General features: G+C 34.2%; 1 protein-coding gene across 2 annotated transcripts; it reads right to left on the reverse strand.

Moving 5' to 3' along the window:
• Positions 1 to 344: 344 nt before the first annotated feature.
• Positions 345 to 15,201, reverse strand: LOC104899734 (hypothetical protein). 2 transcript variants are annotated; one of them, XM_010686989.4, is made up of 13 exons: positions 14,663 to 15,201; positions 10,567 to 10,719; positions 9,733 to 9,942; positions 9,556 to 9,645; positions 9,291 to 9,407; positions 8,848 to 9,117; positions 8,136 to 8,295; positions 7,278 to 7,355; positions 5,782 to 5,882; positions 3,968 to 4,138; positions 2,883 to 2,957; positions 2,674 to 2,781; positions 345 to 824 (listed from the first exon to the last, which is right to left on the reverse strand). In XM_010686989.4, the coding sequence occupies exons 1-13, from the start codon at positions 15,059 to 15,061 to the stop codon at positions 486 to 488; spliced, it is 2,271 nt and encodes a 756-aa protein (XP_010685291.1). In that variant the 5' UTR covers positions 15,062 to 15,201; the 3' UTR covers positions 345 to 485. The 2 variants fall into 2 exon arrangements, with proteins under 2 accessions (XP_010685291.1, XP_048503738.1); XM_048647781.1 differs by lacking the exon at positions 14,663 to 15,201 and adding an exon at positions 11,403 to 11,420.
• Positions 15,202 to 17,751: the final 2,550 nt, after the last annotated feature.

The raw sequence follows: 17,751 nt of genomic DNA on the forward strand, positions 1-17,751 counted from the left end.
TTTAATGACGGGTCAGGTTGGGCCACCTCAAAAAAAAATCAACCCAATATCGAATCGGTCACATTTTATAGCATGTTATGTAACGAATTGTTTGGTGAATAGAGTACTAGACCCTTTACGTCCAAAATTGCATCTTTTAAACTCGGCAACTCACTTCATGCAATCTACTCGCGTGACAATGCTTTAACAGTTGAACTCCACTACGAAGCAAGTAATGTTGATGGTTGATATTTCAATTGTTATATTTCAACTATTCATTCCTGTCGTTTTCCTACCTTTGCCTCTTCACTGGCTGAGATCAGGGTTTCAAGGGGCAATTGATACAGCTAGTTCTTAGATTCATGTGAAGTAACCACGAATACTCCTACAATAAGAGGAAGTTGAGTTGATGCATATACATACATAGATACTGAGATGCATTATACATACGTACATACATACACATCTCTTGCATAGTTGCATGTACATTTTACTTCAGCTTAGTGCTAACAACAACTGTCACAAAGATCATAACAACAATCGAGGCACTGACAACATGCGAGGGCACCACAGAGCTGGGATAGAGTTATTACACATCGATCACTCAACTTCGATATCCCCTGTATGAAACACATGCAACAGAACCGATCAAGCAACCGGCCACAGCAACCGGCAGCAGCGTTAACTAATAAATCTGTTGTATCTGGTGCTTTTATGATAACCCCTGGAGGCAAATTTTCAGCTGTCTTGATCAAATCTCCAAAGCCAAATCCCAGACTCTGCAATACCATTATTTTCTGACTTCTGACCATCTTCAGTGTACTGCTTTTGTCATATGCCTCTTTCTGCAGAAATGTCGAAATGAATTAAGGGTTATTAAGTTTAAATCCAAATCGCAGGTAGGTTAAATTTAGAGGCCATTCAGGGTCCACCACGACTTCAATCCTTTTTCTGCTTTTGGCTGGTCACTTGTTACCTAAGAAAGAAATTTTAAGCAAGTACTTCCACTGTTCTAATATAAATGTTTTCTGCTTTTGGCTGGTCACTTGTTACCTAAGAGAGAAATTTTAAGCAAGTACTTCCACTGTTCTAATATAAATATAAAAGATTCAAAATAAATGCAATATTAATTTATTTGACATTGAGTTCTCTCTATCTCTCTATTCATCGCATGTGCCCCTCTTTTTATTTCTCTCTATCTTTACCCTTCTTGGGTCTTGTTCTTCCCCAGGGCCGTCTTGAAGATTTTGGGGCCCCGGTTCTAACATGAAAATTGGGTCCCTAAATTTATAGAAAATAAAGATGGAAAGTTAGAGTTCTAAAGATGGAAAGTTGAAAATCTAAAGATAAATCATTGACAATTTATTAAGGGTGGAAAACAAGGTTGATTTCTTCAAATATGAAGTAAAATTTTCAAAATAATATATTTTGGGGCCTTTATGCTTTTGGAGGCCATGTGCTGTTGGGCTCTTTGCACACCCTCATCTACCCCTCTGGTGTTCTTCCCCTTATGTTACATTTACTTCTGAACAAAGAGAGTCTTAAACTTGGTTTATTGCTCAAATGTTTTTGTAAAAAAAAGAAAAAAAAACTAGTATCAAAATGAAATAATGTTGCTACGCCATCTGAATTGGCTACTCATCTCACACTTCCCTATTTCACTCATCTTTCCGCAGTCTCAAGTCATAGTTGTTTATGGACGGGAAATGGCCTCGATAAAAAGGAGGACAATTAAAATATCCAAATGAAAAATTATAGAACGTGTCATAGATCGTATATTTTTTACTCATTGCAGGAAATTAAGAGGAGATCCAGATTGGAGGTCTGGTTAGGTCAGATTCAGATCCTGCAGTATCAAAATGTGAATCACACTCATGGCCATCCTCATCTCCCAGTTGTATAAAAAGAGTTGTGGGTATTTGATTCTCTCTCCATTACATTGCTAAAGACTGAAATCACGTACTCCTCTTGGAAACCTAATCCCTAACTGGTTGCCAAAAAAATGTGATGGACCTAACTACATTGAGTGCGATATGAAAAAATAAATGAGACCTACTTAACATAGTAGGTAATTTAAAAATAACCCCGTAATACAAAATCCTAGCATAGGTCCACCTTTTACATTACTGTTGCCATGTTTCAAACAATTTGATTTATGTTTCTATGGATAAAGAGCTTGAACTAGTATTGTCCTCATGATTTTGTCTGAGTGATAATTTGACCATTTCAAGTCATAACTCCACCAATATCATGACTTCGAAACTCGTATACCTAGCCTTGAAATTTGGAAAAACCCAGATATTCAGTGAAACACACAAGGGCATTCAAGGAACGTTAAGTCATAATTCCACTAAGATAGTCATAATTCCACTAAGAAATCATCTGAAATCTGTCTAGCATGGACCACATCTTGCTCAGATTCTTCATTTCACCTCAAGTACCCGTGTCGGATCCTCTACACTCAAACATGGGTGGGACACTTGCACAGTTTGTGTTGGGCCAAAAAATTGAAAAAGTTCCAAAAAATAGCCGAGTCAGACACTTGGACACGTACCCGTGTCGGACATGGGTACCAGAGTCCGAGCTAGGTGGGTTTCTCAAAGAATTTACCAAATGGGATGGTTCGTCAGAAGCTTTACTATCATAACAGTAACTTTAAACTTTGAAGAAATACGATCTCCTCTAAGTACATACCCCTTGTATTGTGATGGCATCTGGTCCATGATTCCAAGAATCTGTCTGGAAAAGAATCATCCGAGTGTATTCAGACGGGACTCCTGTTTGCATACTAATATCTGCAACCTACAAGAACACTCAGAAAGGAAACAAGAATTATATAAATATAATCAGCTATAGTTAAAAATGTATAGATAGATATATAGTAAGAACATAAATATTCCAACCTGCTTCTCAACTTCTTTGCTTCTCGTGAACCAAGCTTTTGCCGTGAGTGTGTCGACCCGTGTCTGTGCAAATACCTACCATAACTCAAGAAAAATGTCAGAAGGGAAAGCTCCAAAAGAGACTAATATTCCCTGTCATAAAAACTGAAATATCAAATGAACAATGACATAGTGAAAAAATTTGCAGCCAACTTTCGTTCACCAAGGCAAAAACAAACAATATTAATTAGGTCATTCATGCAACAAAATAATAACGAGACACAATGGTTAATACAAGTCCAAAGAAGTTTCCATCCAGCACACAGCACCATCTTTGAAGTATCAAAGTCACACGCATAGCTTGGACAAACAAATACACATAGCATAAAACATAATATTAAAACAAACAAAAAAAAAACGTAAAGGAACTAGGAGAATTTAGTTAAAAAGTTATTCAGAAACATAAATTTGGAAGAAAGGGCAGGATAAAAGGATATTTGTTCATCCCAAAATAGTTTGAACATTTTTCTTTTCCACATGTCCTAAAATAGTTTGAAGTTTGAATGAACATTTTTCTATTCCATCTGTCCTAAAATAGTTTGAATTTTGAACACTTCTTTATCCTTTGGTATGGTCACACCAATAATATAATATATTAACTCTCCTTTGTTAGTTGGTATCTCTTTTTGCATCTACTTTTCCATTAAACTACTACATAAATATCCATGACAAATAAAAGAATAAAAGGAAAAGAAAGAAGAGTTAAAACAAAGAAAAATGAGATAGTGAACTGTGAAAGTGAGAGGAGTAAGGCAAGAGAAAAGGTAAGGAACCAAAAACCGAATGAGGTGTAAAAGAAAAACCGAAATATGGGGATACAAAAATTAATTTCACGAAATTCTGTGAAATCCCTCTTTGCTATATAAAGAGCAAAATTTTCAAATACAAACAAATATATCTTGGTGACTGGGGAAAACTCTTATCCAAACGCTCAATGCAATGAACAACTACTCATGTCAAATGCCTTTCAACAAGTGAGCCAGAAAAGGCAACTATTTTAAGAGGGGAACAATCTTTATGCTTGCAAAATAGAATAATGAGATTACCTTGTCTAGAGGTATATCTTTTGCCTTCGATACTTTGAGGTCTGTCACAAAGCTACTCATGTCTGCCAAGGTACCACGTACCTTTAGAGACTCTGGTAACTTGCCTTCATAGCTTCCTGATATAATCACAGGACATTCAGTTGAAAGGTCTTGAATAGTAGGCGGATACAACTGCACATAGTAAGCTCAAGAAGATGTTAATAAATAGAAGCCATTTGATGAAAGCTACTATCATTGACCAATATCTATAAATGAATTTTAGATACATTAGAACATTACTCATTAATGAGCTTCTATTTTTCATCTCAGAAAACGAGAAACGACATTCATCTCTATTCATCCATGTATTATGTATATAATCAGAGGTCAGATATCTGATACATTATTATGCCTGCCCTGCATCTTCATTGATGGCCAACTACACAAGACTTCTTTGTTTTGTACACCATGATCGTTAAGCAATCAAGTAATATAATGATAAATAAGAGAGTAGTTTCTTCAGCTTCTAGAACGTCATTCGTTTCTGGCCTGAAGATCTTCTAACAATATTAACTACAGACAGATTCTGATAGTTGTAAGAGATGTGTATCTACTAACTAAAACTAACTGCATAAGTGAAAACAGTATGTCACAAATATACAGAGCTAGCCGACCATGGCAGGTCAGACCTGAGTCAAGGTCCTAACTGCTCAAGCTTATTAAGTTGTTTATAGATTCTCTAATGAGCTTAAAATTACTCAAATTTATTCTAACGATGCTTATACAGAAAATTGTCGACAAGAAACTGGAAACTAAACTACTTTTTGTAGTTTCCATAGTTTTGTTTTAGTTTACATAAAAGTTGGAAACAAAAACACGACAACGTACCGGTCCATAGCTGACAACCTTAAGACTCTAGTTCAAAGCTCTGCAGTTTCCTATGAAATCCATCCTATGCATCTCAAATTCCATATTTCAGTTGTAGCTAACATTTTAGCTCCACATTGTTCCCCTTCACCACAACTCTGCTTCTCCCTTTAAAAAGCACTTGCAACCTTGTACTACCATCCATATTAGAAGCATGACAGTCAACTTTCAAGATACAATTCCTATTTATGGCAAATTTTATACAACTTCTGTTCATTCAACTTTGCTAAACAGATTAGAATCTTGGGTTTTGAGAAAGAATGTCCTGAAGATGAACGTGCAGAGGTGCATCTGTTAAAGGTAGGTGTATGATAATATGAAAAGAGAATATCCGCACTATAATGGTTCATGGCAGGTCGCTAGGGTCACAATGTAAACTACTGGGAATAAGAGGAAGGAGACAAATTGCAGGTAGTTTGGATGTACTCAGCACCTAGCAATAAGAGGCGCCACTCTAGAGAAAAGAGCTTTAGGATATAGAGATACTAGAAGTAGAGGTAGACCAAAAATAAAAGAGTGAAAGGGGTAACATGAAGATATGAAAATGTCGGGTCTACAGGACCATATTGCACCAGATACAAGTGAGCAGAGAAAAAGGACCATCTTGCTCGATGTAGCAAGCACCATCCTTTTAGAATTCAGGCTCTAATACTGTTGTTATCTTTGTAAGCACCTCAGAGGCTCAGATAGTTGTGATTTCAAACTAATAATGTGTTTATTTTGGCATTGCAACTAAAAATGTTTTGGATTGCAGCAAGCATTCTATCCCTTCACAATAAAATTTATTACACTAAAGCACACAGGAGTAAGGACTGCAAGGGAATGTTGAATCAGACACTAAGTAATCCTCTTGAGGATAGCAATGAACAAACTCTATTAGAAACTTGCTGCAAGCATATAGATCTCACCGTGAGTGATTCAACATGGCTCAAGCCATCAACTTCAATGTTTGAAAGAATTACTTCCGAAGACTTTCTGCAAAGCCTCTGCAACCGAGGAGCAATAGAATCTGCCAGCAAAATAACAAGGGTTTTGTTTATACATTTTCCATCAGCATTAGCTTGAAAATGCAATACATATACTCACTGCCATAAGGCTCCATGTGTGTTGAAATTACTCATAAGGATTTCCAACAATTACGTACAAGACCAAGCATCAATATCGAAATGATTAATATCATTTTATTCCTTTTTAGAACCTAGAGTACTGGAAGAAAAGGGCATTCATTCACAAGCTTGTTTCGTACAGAATATATCTGCAATTGTTAGTTAAAGACATTTTTAAAGAGAAAAAAATAGTGGCTAATAATAGTGATGAATAAGCAATAACATAAGATTTCAAAGGTAGTTTCAGAAGGCTAAAACCTATTCCGTGTTTTCACGTATTTACAGACTACATGAGGGAGTTCACTCCAGGAAAAAAGTGAGATAATATAAATGGTCTCTTTTCTTTATATCTTTTCTTCTATACATCACGGGTTTTCTGCATCTGCCCATTAACTTTAGTGAAGTAACAAATACAGTTACACATTTATTTCACAATAATAGTAGTTGATAATGTTTGTCAATTCACACCCTGGAAATTCTTCCATTTGTTTATTAACTCATTAGTGTGACAGTGTCACAGTGCGAAAGCGATCTACTCATGGCAGTTATTTCAAAACGTTAACTTTATTAGACGTGTATTTCAAAACATTCTTAATACCACATAGAATCACAAATTTCTAAAGGCTTTCTTTGGAGAAAGACTTTTCCCATTCTTGCAGATGGGTATTCTTGAATAGGTAGAAATTTGAAATCATTCTATTAATAGATATTCGCCATGTAAATACACCGAAGACTCCACAAATACCAAGTGTCCCTATAGCCAAGCGATCCACAATGCTAACTCCCTCTATTTGTTTTTTTATAAGGAAACTACATACATGTATAACAGCCATAAACCATATGTATAAACTAAATCTTGATATTACATAAATCTACGGGAAGTATTTGATATTACTAACCATAAAATATAATATTTTCATAATTTGAATGTAATAATATAGATACTACTAGTAATCTTAAAAATAATATGAAAAGAGCTCGAAATTACTCATTGAATCATTGTATAAAAGAATCATTCCATTCAATCAGTTGTTATATGTGATTAGAAGTATATAGTAATTCTTTCAACAAACAAATATATACTATTATTCAGACAAAATTTAGACATGCTATCACAATTCTACCATGGTTCGATTGTGATCATGGCAAGCACAATAGCACCATATTATTCTCAGCAAAGAAAAAGAAACAAACGAATGCACTGTATTATAGAACAATAATGTAAGGAAGACAATGAAAAAAACATAATTTGACACAGCAGAGAAGCTAAGCCTGAAAAAAGGGTCATTAGAAGTTACCAGCATCATAAGCAGCATCATAATGGCCCTTTGCTAATTGAGCTAGCAATTGTAGGAAGTAGTGATTACAATATGAGCCTGAAATCAACCCCCACCAAAAATATTATGAACCTGAAACACATTTTAAAATGCTAAAGCTACTATTACGACCTAAGACCTTACTTAAACAGGAAAATACTAAAGCTACTATCTAAAGCCTAATGGAAACAGAAGTAACAAATGAATTTAGGTCATCAATAAGATAGACAGTGATTCAGAAACTACACCATAGCCATAAGCCAAACAAAATGTTTAACCTCACATGTGATACATAAGGGTAAGGGTATTATTGACTCTTGAAGGAAGTACTTCAGACTGGCATGATACTGCATATCATCATTGACAGGTCTACTCCACATAGATGTTTAACATTATATTTCATGTTCATATACTCAGACAGTACATAAATGCACTTTTGAAGATTCAAATAATAAGTAACAACAGCATGTACGCAATGGCCCTACAAAACAATTTCATGCCTTCTAAGTTCTAAACACTGAAGGTTAATGCAATAGTTGGCAACTAGGCAAGCCATTAACAGCATAGGTAGCACATTTATTACTCCTAGATCATTGGTAACAGGTTGGGCTAACTTTTTTCCTTATACCAAGTAGTCGCCAAGTAGGTAGGTTGGGAATACAGAGCAAAGTAAACAACAAAAACCGAAAGCTCCCTCCATAGGACCCTACTACCAGACGCCAAACAGTCCCTGTAATTTCCTTAACAACACTCCCCTTTCCCTCAAAAAAGAATTAAAAAAGATTAAGAGATCCCCTACATTAATTATTTCCGTCAAAGATAACAAAATCAGATGCTTACCTATGCCAAACGTAGAAATACGGAGAAACGGTGTTCCGTCTTTTGCGGCACAAAAATCTTGGACCACATTACAAATGTCTCTTTCGTTTTCAACAGCACCATCAGTAATAAGATATATAAGAGACATTGAGTTCCTTTCATGTGACACCATCTCTAGAGCCTGTAAACAGGCAAGACAGCACACAGGCATAAATTTAAAATACGCATTAGGGTATTATGCATTCACAAGTCACAACTTGTCCAGTGAAAAAAACATGAAAAATTACACCAGGTTTATTATACTCCCAGCAAGGCAATAAAAAAAATACCACCACCACCTTCGATTAGAAAGGACACTGTGGCCAAACACCTGCTACTAATCAGCAGGTCTGATGGAGGGACAAGACAGCATTTTTTGCCAAAAAAAAAGCTTTCAAATATTGAACAGTCAATAGCATGTATGGACATTATCACCATATTGCATTACAAAACAACTGTAAGCTCGGTTGAACATTACACAGATACAGTGTTTGTACTTCTTAGTCAATCAATTTAGTCACGAGATAAATCAAGAACCTATTCCAAAAAAAGCACCGCGGCTGTATCTACAGTCATTTACATGTATGAACATCATCACTGTACCCCATGGTAAATATACATACAAGCCAGGTTGAGAATAACACATAAACACTGTTTGTAGTCAATCAAATTTGTCAAAAGAAAGATTAAAAACCTGGTTCATAGGGAGCAAAATATTTGTTTCTCCTCCTGGAATCAACTTTATGCTGACCCACTCACTGACGCGTTGTAGTGCTTCATGGGTTGCCAGTTCCATTGACGAGGAAAATGAGTGACTTTCCCCATTAAATGCTATGATGTTGAATAGATCGTCTTGATTTAACTTCGACAAGTATACCAAGACTGCCTTCTTGACTTTTTCTATAGGACCTCCTTTCATGCTACCACTTATATCAACAAGGAATACTACTCTCTTCCTAAAAGCCTAATAAGTTGATGAAAAAGGCATTAATAATAGACAAGATCATTGAACCTTTAATCAATTATATGATGAGACATTGCTAAATACGACGACAGTAAGAGAAAAACAAAATCAAAAACGAAATTCATCAGCAAATTCAAAGTCAACAAAGGAGTTCATGTCTAATGAAGACAAACCTTTCTATTCTGGGCTTCACCAGGGAGAAGATAAAGGGCAAATGTTTCCTTTTGATCAGAATCATTAGGAGTAGGAGAATGCAAAAGAAATTCACCATGTATGGCACTGGAAGAGACCTGGAGGGCAGAAAACCCACGACTTGAATAAGCATGAAACCCAAAAGTCCCATTCATTCAAGATCCAACACTATGTAAATTGATATATGTAAATTATATACTAGAAAAACATGTCATTCAATAATTTGGGATAATTTAAATGTCTTACTGAATAGGAAAATTCAAAGTCAGTCTGCGACCAAATATCAACTTCTTCTTCATACAAAAACGCAAATCTGCCAACCTGACGCTTTAATTCCTAGGAGATTTACAATAATCATAAAAGGACCAATTAATTCTGTATATTAGAGAAAATCAGTGAAAGCATTGGGCAAGACTAGCACACCTTCAACGAGTGAGACGCAGATTTGCATAGAACTTCCGTACTCGTACCAGAATTGACATTCAAAAGTATCTTTTGTTTTTTCGAAAATTTCCCACCTGGAGTAACATAAACTGGAAAACTAAATGGCAAAGTCAGCGAAAGCTCGCCATTTTGGTATAATAACCTCTGGGACCACCTAGCTTTGACCACAAGCTTGGATCCTCCTTCCACCTAGAATGACAGATAAACTTTGATAGTAACTAATACATCAAGACTTCAATGTAATACACATATATTAAATATGTATACTGTATAATCTATCTATCTATGCACTTCTTTTGGTCCATGAAAGAGGGACTGCCTTGTCTTGTAATCATCTTCCGAATCTATGTGACTCTTCAAAAACTCAGAATAAGCAGATATATAGATATTATTTTGCAAATGACTCTTTTTATGTGACCATGGTTTTTGCCTGCAAAAGCTATTTACTCGGCCAAAACTTCAATGTTTCGAAAGCAGACCATATTGTTTCATGGTATATTGGTATTACAGATCCAAAAGTCCTTTTATTGCAGTAGAATTCAAAAAGTATGTCGAAAGGTTCCAAATCATTCAATAGATAATTAGCATGAGCATACAGTCCAATTCTATATCCTTCCCCATCATATACTCATGACCTAGATCGAGGAAACTTAATTTCTCAAATACGACAAGGCTAGAGCTGATAGCTGAAAAGAACTACCAACTCAATACTTACCCTTTGGGATCGATCAGTTTCCAGTATCAAGTATAAAACTACAAAGATTTGATATCATCAGCTACAGGAAAACCAGTAGAAGTAATGTCAAAACCTACCTTTGGGATCTTCAGAGTGAAAATATTTTGCTTCAGGAAGCCTCCATATTCACCTTTGTCTGATCCATCCAGATTTTCTGCATCTTCTACCTTGACTAACTGGGAAAGATATGACCCTCCAGTAGCCTCAATGTCAAAACCTAGAACTGAACCCTGTTAGCCAAATTATGATATCCTTGAGCGCTCAAAACAAATGAATATAAATATTTGAAATATAAACTAGCAACCATTGCAGAATGAGACACAAGTACAAAAAAATTAAGAATATACACGACACCCCGATAGAATAGTTCTACGGTAGGGAGGTCAAGATGCACAACGTTATTGATATTGGATAGTGATAAAAATGCAGTGCCAAGAACAGCAGGGTGCATCTTCGGTATGCCATCCAGAAATGATCAATATGATATATCCAATAATTCTATAACTCATATATAGTAAAAGACAACAAATGCTTAGTTCAAAATAACTTAAGGGGTATGGCTTTCATATGGAGTGCAGGATGCTGGAATCATGTAGATGCTGATTCCCAGTCGAACAGATAATTAACAGATGAAAAACTCTTGGATTATACGTCATAATTTAATATTTAAACATGAATGTAATAAGCTAGATGCCCACAATATCTCACTCAAGCAGTAAAATGCATGCCCGGGAAAGAAGCAGGAATCGCTTAAAACTGGCATAGTGTCTCATACTTTAATTTTTCTTTTCCTTAACAGCTAGAGAGTGCAAATGAGGATGAGTCAGCAGTTCAATACATAATTGATAAATGTTGCAAGTATTGAACATTAGAAATCAATAGATCAGGTAAGCATATTCTGATAACACATTACCATCACATCTTAATGCATAACTGTTGCATTATAAAAGATCCTATATTTCTATGTATTAAAACCAGAAATCTATCAAAGAAAACTATCTACAAGAATATCTCAGAGGACCCCAAGATAGAAGAAGTTCTCTATTTCTTGAAGTCATTTAGAATCAATTATGAGCAAGTAGAAACGGAACCATCAGTTAACTTTAATTTCCATACTATTTGAGAGTACACATTTCATACTGAATTATGATAATTGAACCACAGCAAGAATCAGGCACAAGATTTCTTTCATGAGGAAACGTGTCACAAATCTGTTCACTAGCCACGACATTTGACAATATAACATAAATGACATCTCGAATTGTTAGAAGGGACCACTGACAAATAAGTCCTGGTTTTCAGATCGCTGTCTTATAAGACCCACATCTGCATAGCTTGGCAGTAAGAGTCCCACATACTAGGCTCCCATCAAGGAATACCAGTCTCAGCATGGACTGATGAAGGACGAAAATGGCAGTCCGAAAGATGAAGTCTCCACTACCTTTATCCTAGAATTACTATCGCTAGCTATCCTCTTGAATGCTATATATACATAGTAGTACCTTATAGATATCACTCTATGCATCATTGTGAGTCAACAAAAAGATATATTTATTTTCATCAAGAATCAACAGTTAATTTTTACTTCAGCGTAAATTAAATTTCATCAAAGTTCATACCAACAGGACTATCCATTTTGATATAGTAAAAGGAAAAGTTATCCTGACAAGATTGCCAAATTGACCTATACGTTGTTACTACATGCCACAAACATGTTCATTAGCCACAAAGTTTAACAGCATGGGTGCATCAAATGATCCTTTAATGGGACCATGCGAAGATAAATACTTTTGAACAACCTGTACGAAAGGGCCATATACCATAATTGCTTGACACTAAGAGAGTAAGAGACCCACATTGCCCTCTACACAATAAATTCCGGTCCCAACATGGATCTTCAAAAGCAAAAAGGACAGTCCAAATATAAATTTTCAGCAATTTGCTATCTTGATTCTTAAATTACTAGTAAGGTAGACAAAATCTAAATTGTCCAAAAATATCTTCACTAATTTGCACCTTACGCCAGAAACGCAAATGCAAAGTTTTTGTCTTGGGGCATCACGCTATCACAGAAAATTACAAGCAGTTCATCCCAAATACGAATCAGATCAACTATAGCCACTACACACCAACAAAATAATAGCCTAATAGGAGTGTCACTATTGACATGATAGAGAAAACACCCTCACCCAGATTTTTCTCCACTACAATGAATTATTCTGAAACTTTCACTTTAATAACTATTTCAAAAGGGGTATGGCACCTTTTGTCTTCTTAAAAAGAAAAAGATTGGCAACAAAATCCATCACAATTGCTCGTTGATGTTGAGTCACCAACAATATGGTACAATATGGTGACATAAATTTAATTTCTGCTGGCAATATGGGGTCCATTGGTCCTTCATGACCAAGAATTTCTTTGCTGAATGACTGTAATTATACCTATCCATAAATAGTAGTCCAACATTGATTAAAGTGTTATTTCTATGTATTGAAGGGGTGTTTGGTATCCCACTGAGGAAAGTAGAACACTCTAATTATCATTCACCACTTTCATTAGCACCAAATTTTTTTTACGTCAATCTATTGAGTAGATCAAAACATCTTCAATAGGAGTAATTGAAGAAGATTGTACTATGAAGAATTGCTTCATATAACTAGAATAAGAAACCTGTGTGCACGACAAATCGACAATCCAAGTTACAAATGTAGCACCAATTTTAACAATTACTCAGTCATCCAAGTAAATCATCGGGTAAAATTTCAAATGAGACAATCTGCATTTTTTTACTTTACAAGGTTCTTCTAGGATTCACTTGTCGGTACATCCACAAAATGGTTTTACTTTTACCAAAAATAAAAATACTATTCAGATAATTGCACCAAAAAGACTACTTTAGAACTTGAAAATCAGAACGTACCATTTCCAGTAGCTATACAAACAGCCAACTTTCTTAGGCCTTGTTTGGTTGTATATAGGAAGTCATACTTCCTAGGAAGTTATTTTTTCCATGTATTTGAAATTCCTAGGAAATGTAAAATTGTGTTTGGTTGATAATGGGAAGTAGAGGGACCTAGGTAAGTAATTTCCTCCATTTTGGAGGAAGTAGAACTTTCTAGGAAGTGCAAATTCTCATAGTTTTGCCAACCAAACAACTTCATACACGTCTACTTTCTAGGAATTTGCACTTCCCGTGATTTGTTTTGTCAACCAAACAAAGCCTTAAATTAAATACTTCCTCCATTTCAATTTGTTGTGATACTTTCATTTTGAATAATAGAATCTCTCTATTTTTCTCCTATCACATGGAAACCTTTTGTTTACTTTCTCTATCTCCCTCCTCTCCAAAAATTATCCAAGAATCCGTGATTTTTAAAGTGTTACAACTAAATTGAAACGGAGGAAGTAAATGACATTAACTAAAAAACCAAAAAAAAAATTCAAATAAGAACAACGATTTACAGCAGGAATTTATATGGTCTTAGATAGGCGACGTTTACGCTTCCTTTACCTTCCATCAAAGAAAAAATTGAACTAAAACAACAATTTATAGCACAAAATTTTTATGACCTCTACGCTATGTTCATCTTTCCATAAAAATAAAAAAATAAAAAAATGAAAAAAAAAAAAAAAAAACAACTGAACAAAAGTTATATCATGAACTTTTATGTCCTTTGTGTTTTGTTTATTTTATAAAGATATATACCAACTTCTTTTAAAAATTGGTAAGGAGAAATGTTATACTCGATTGAAACCACATGATTAAAACCTCGCACACGTTAGTCTAACCGACCTAGCTATGCAATGATATAGGCTCGAGTTATATCATAGATGTATTGGCCTATTAGTTAAGATTAAGGTGTTGTGAATTTCATAGGTTCAAATGCCCCTTCGCCTTCTTTATACTTTATACCGGCTTTCGTAGCTCATATGAATTAAAAAATACATGCTCAAGACGCAATCTTACCACTCGACCAAGTACCAGTTTGCATGAATCTCTACTCTATGGAGTAGTATACTATGACAATGAACTTTTTTTTCAAAGCTATTTTTTTTACGAAATATATGTTCAAATAAAATTTGAAAGCTATTTTTTCTACGAAATATATTTTCTGTACATGAATGCACGCGATTTCTCCATAAAAGTAGGAGCGGACAAAAAAAAACTATTACCTGGTCGCCCATAGGAATAGCAAGGCAACAATCACACCTTCTATTTCCATCAACACAATGCAACCTCCAAGTTCCAGTGAAATTAACAAACGCCATATCCAAATAACAATCAACCTCAACTTCAATTCCATAAAGATGAAGTGGAATTAACGCCGGAGGATTACATCGGCCATGAACATACGGTTGATAGCTTCGAATGTCAGGATTATCCACTACAATAGGATCAGAAACCACCGCGTAAACCATCGGAGACGTCGGAAGAAACTGCGGTTCTTGTTCCGACGATTTTTCCATTGATGGCGGAGGTTGCGGCGGTTTCATTGATGGATCTTTTCCGTAGTAAATACGCTTTGAGAGCTTTAAACCGAGTTGTACTGATCTTTGGAAGTCGTCCGCCATTGTTGAGTTGAGGAGAGAGAAAATGGTGAGAAAGAGAAGGTAGTGGAGTTGAAAAGAGTAGAGAGAGAGGAAAGAATTTATGCTTTGGGATTTTAGAAGGAGAAGGTGAAGTGTGACTGTTTTTTTGACCTTTGTTTTTTTTAGGAGGGTTTGATTTTCAACGTGATGTGGAGGAGCTTCTTTTCTTTGGCACGTTGTGGAAATGTTTTTTGGTTAGGGAATTGACCAGTTAATTAATGACACGTTAGATTATGGATTGCGAAATTCACCGGCCATTGGAATATTTAGATGAGTTATGAGCTTATGTGGCTACTTCATCTATTTTATATTACTAGCTAATTAATGTTTCAAATTCAGATTTCAGCAAGTCATGGGTAAGGGTCTAATCTCCCCAATTTATTTTCAGTTCAGTTCAGTTCAGTTTAGTTTAGCTTTGGACAATACTTTTAGTCTCACATATCACTATTCATTTTAGTTCAATTCAATTGTTTTATGCCGAAAAGAACAGGCCCTACAAATAAATATGTTAGCCTAGATTCACATCATCACGAATCATGATTTTTGTTAATAGCACAAATGAAAGGTTATATTGAGTTCAACCTTTTTTATGGGGTGTTTGGTAAATGGCTTTTTGTTTGACTTTTGGCTTTTAGCTTTTTAGTTTGGTCAAACATCCAAAAATCATGTTTGGTTAGTTTGTGGCTTTTTTGTTGGTTTTTAAGCTGACTTTTTAGCCAAAAGCTACTTGGAGTAGTTCTTCCTCCTTGGCTGTTGGCTTTTTAATGATAAGATTACAAATATACCCTTATGATATAAGTTGGATGAAAAAAAAATCAATGCCCATAATGGTCATTTTATAGTGTAACAGCCAACCGCCAATTACCAAACAAGGCCTATTAGTTAATTTGATTCGAGTTAAATATTCGTTTACGTATTTTGGGAATGGAGAAAAAGATTAAGAGGGAAAAAAACAATATAATGGAGATTGAACCCTCAACTTTGAAGGTGGAAAGACATTTGTCTTCACTATTTTTAGGGGAAAGTTGTTGTAATATAGATTAAGGGATGGACAAAAGTGTTCCTTAATACATAAGGAGTAACTTCACAGGGGACATGACATTCACATCGTTGCTCAACAACCACTTGGCTAAATTTAGCTTGATAACTCATGTTACCTTATGTATTTTCAAAAACTTCCAATGAAATTTGTTATTAAAACAATAAAAATATGTATTACTCTTCCTCTTAAAATTAAGATACTAAATTTGTTATTGAAACAAACAATAATTATTTGTTTCCATTTGGCTAAAGTAGTACTAAATTAAAAAGGCATTAAGATACCCTTCCTCCCTTCCTCTTAAAACTAGTATTTTAGCCCGGACAAAGCCCCGAATCAGTTGCAATTATCGTATATATTAGTATATATAAATTTCATACTTGATTTTATTAAAATATTAAAGTAATTTTACAGTCTAGTGCGAAATTGAAAAATGGATATTATGTCATGAAAAATCGTTTTATAAAAATTCTAAGAAATTGAGGGTAAAGGTGACAATTTCAATGAAATTAGGGTAAGATGAGGTTATTACCTTAATAAAAGTGTTAGAGATGATAAAACTTGTCTATGTCTTTATAGTTACTTATCATTATAAGACTTTATTATGTTTTACTTTGAAATCAAGCATTGAAGTTGTTGTGGATTGGTGGTTAAACTCTCATATTTTCAAAGGTCATGTGTTCGATTCCTAGTAGCTACTCATTGTTAATAATATTTTTAAATGAGATTATAAACATGTGTATTAGAAGCTTGAGAAGATTGTCGTATGACATATTGGAAGCTTCGGAACATTGCCACATGATACATGAATTGGAGAGTGACAAGTGGATACATTCCTTTGATGGAACGCCTTTTAATATATATAGATTCCTTTCTAATATATTACTTGGTTAACCTTTTAAGTCTTTTATAAATTAGATGATTGTATATAATATATATAAGGGTTTGTTCTCTTCGGCATAAAAGAGCTGAACTGAACTGATTGGAGCTTAGCTGAACTGAATCGAACTGAACTGAACTGAATTGAATGTAATAAATATAATTGAATGTAATAAATATATAAATAATTTTTTTAAACAATAATAATATGAATATTAAATAATAATAATTATGATGAGTAATAATAATGAATAATAATAATAGTATTTTGGATATTTTTAAATGATAGATATAAATAAATAATATTAATAATCATAAATTAATAATAATAATAATTAATGATAATAATGATAATTATTTATATTATTTGTATTAATATATTAATACTTGATTATGATTATATAATAACAATAATATCTAAGAAGTAAATTAATATTACTATTTTAATAATTAGATTGAATAATATGATAATATTTAGTAATAAAAATAATGATTGGATCGGACCGCAAAAATTGCATCATAAACCATTTTGACGCGATTTGATTGGTTTATGAGCTAAAAAATGTGGGTTTATTTGTGTTTTGACCTAAACCATGTTCCTCCTAATAATGATAGTAATAATAATGAGTAAAGCTATAATAAACAAAATAATATATAGAAACAACAACAACAACAACAACAACAACAATAATAATAATAATAATAATAATAATAATAATAATAATAATAATAATAATAATAATAATACTTAATA

This window comes from Beta vulgaris, chromosome 7, assembly GCF_026745355.1.
Source record: "Beta vulgaris subsp. vulgaris cultivar EL10 chromosome 7, EL10.2, whole genome shotgun sequence".
Taxonomy (NCBI): domain Eukaryota; kingdom Viridiplantae; phylum Streptophyta; class Magnoliopsida; order Caryophyllales; family Amaranthaceae; genus Beta; species Beta vulgaris.

Coding starts and splice junctions, on each gene's coding strand:
- LOC104899734 (XM_010686989.4), bottom strand. CDS start 15,061: ATGGCGGACGACTTCCAAAGATCAGTACAACTCGGTTTAAAGCTCTCA. Junction 9,118..9,290: donor GTGAAGCCCAGAATAGAAAG/GTTTGTCTTCAT, acceptor TCAACTTATTAG/GCTTTTAGGAAGAGAGTAGT. Junction 4,139..5,781: donor GCCATGTTGAATCACTCACG/GTGAGATCTATA, acceptor TACTATGTGCAG/TTGTATCCGCCTACTATTCA.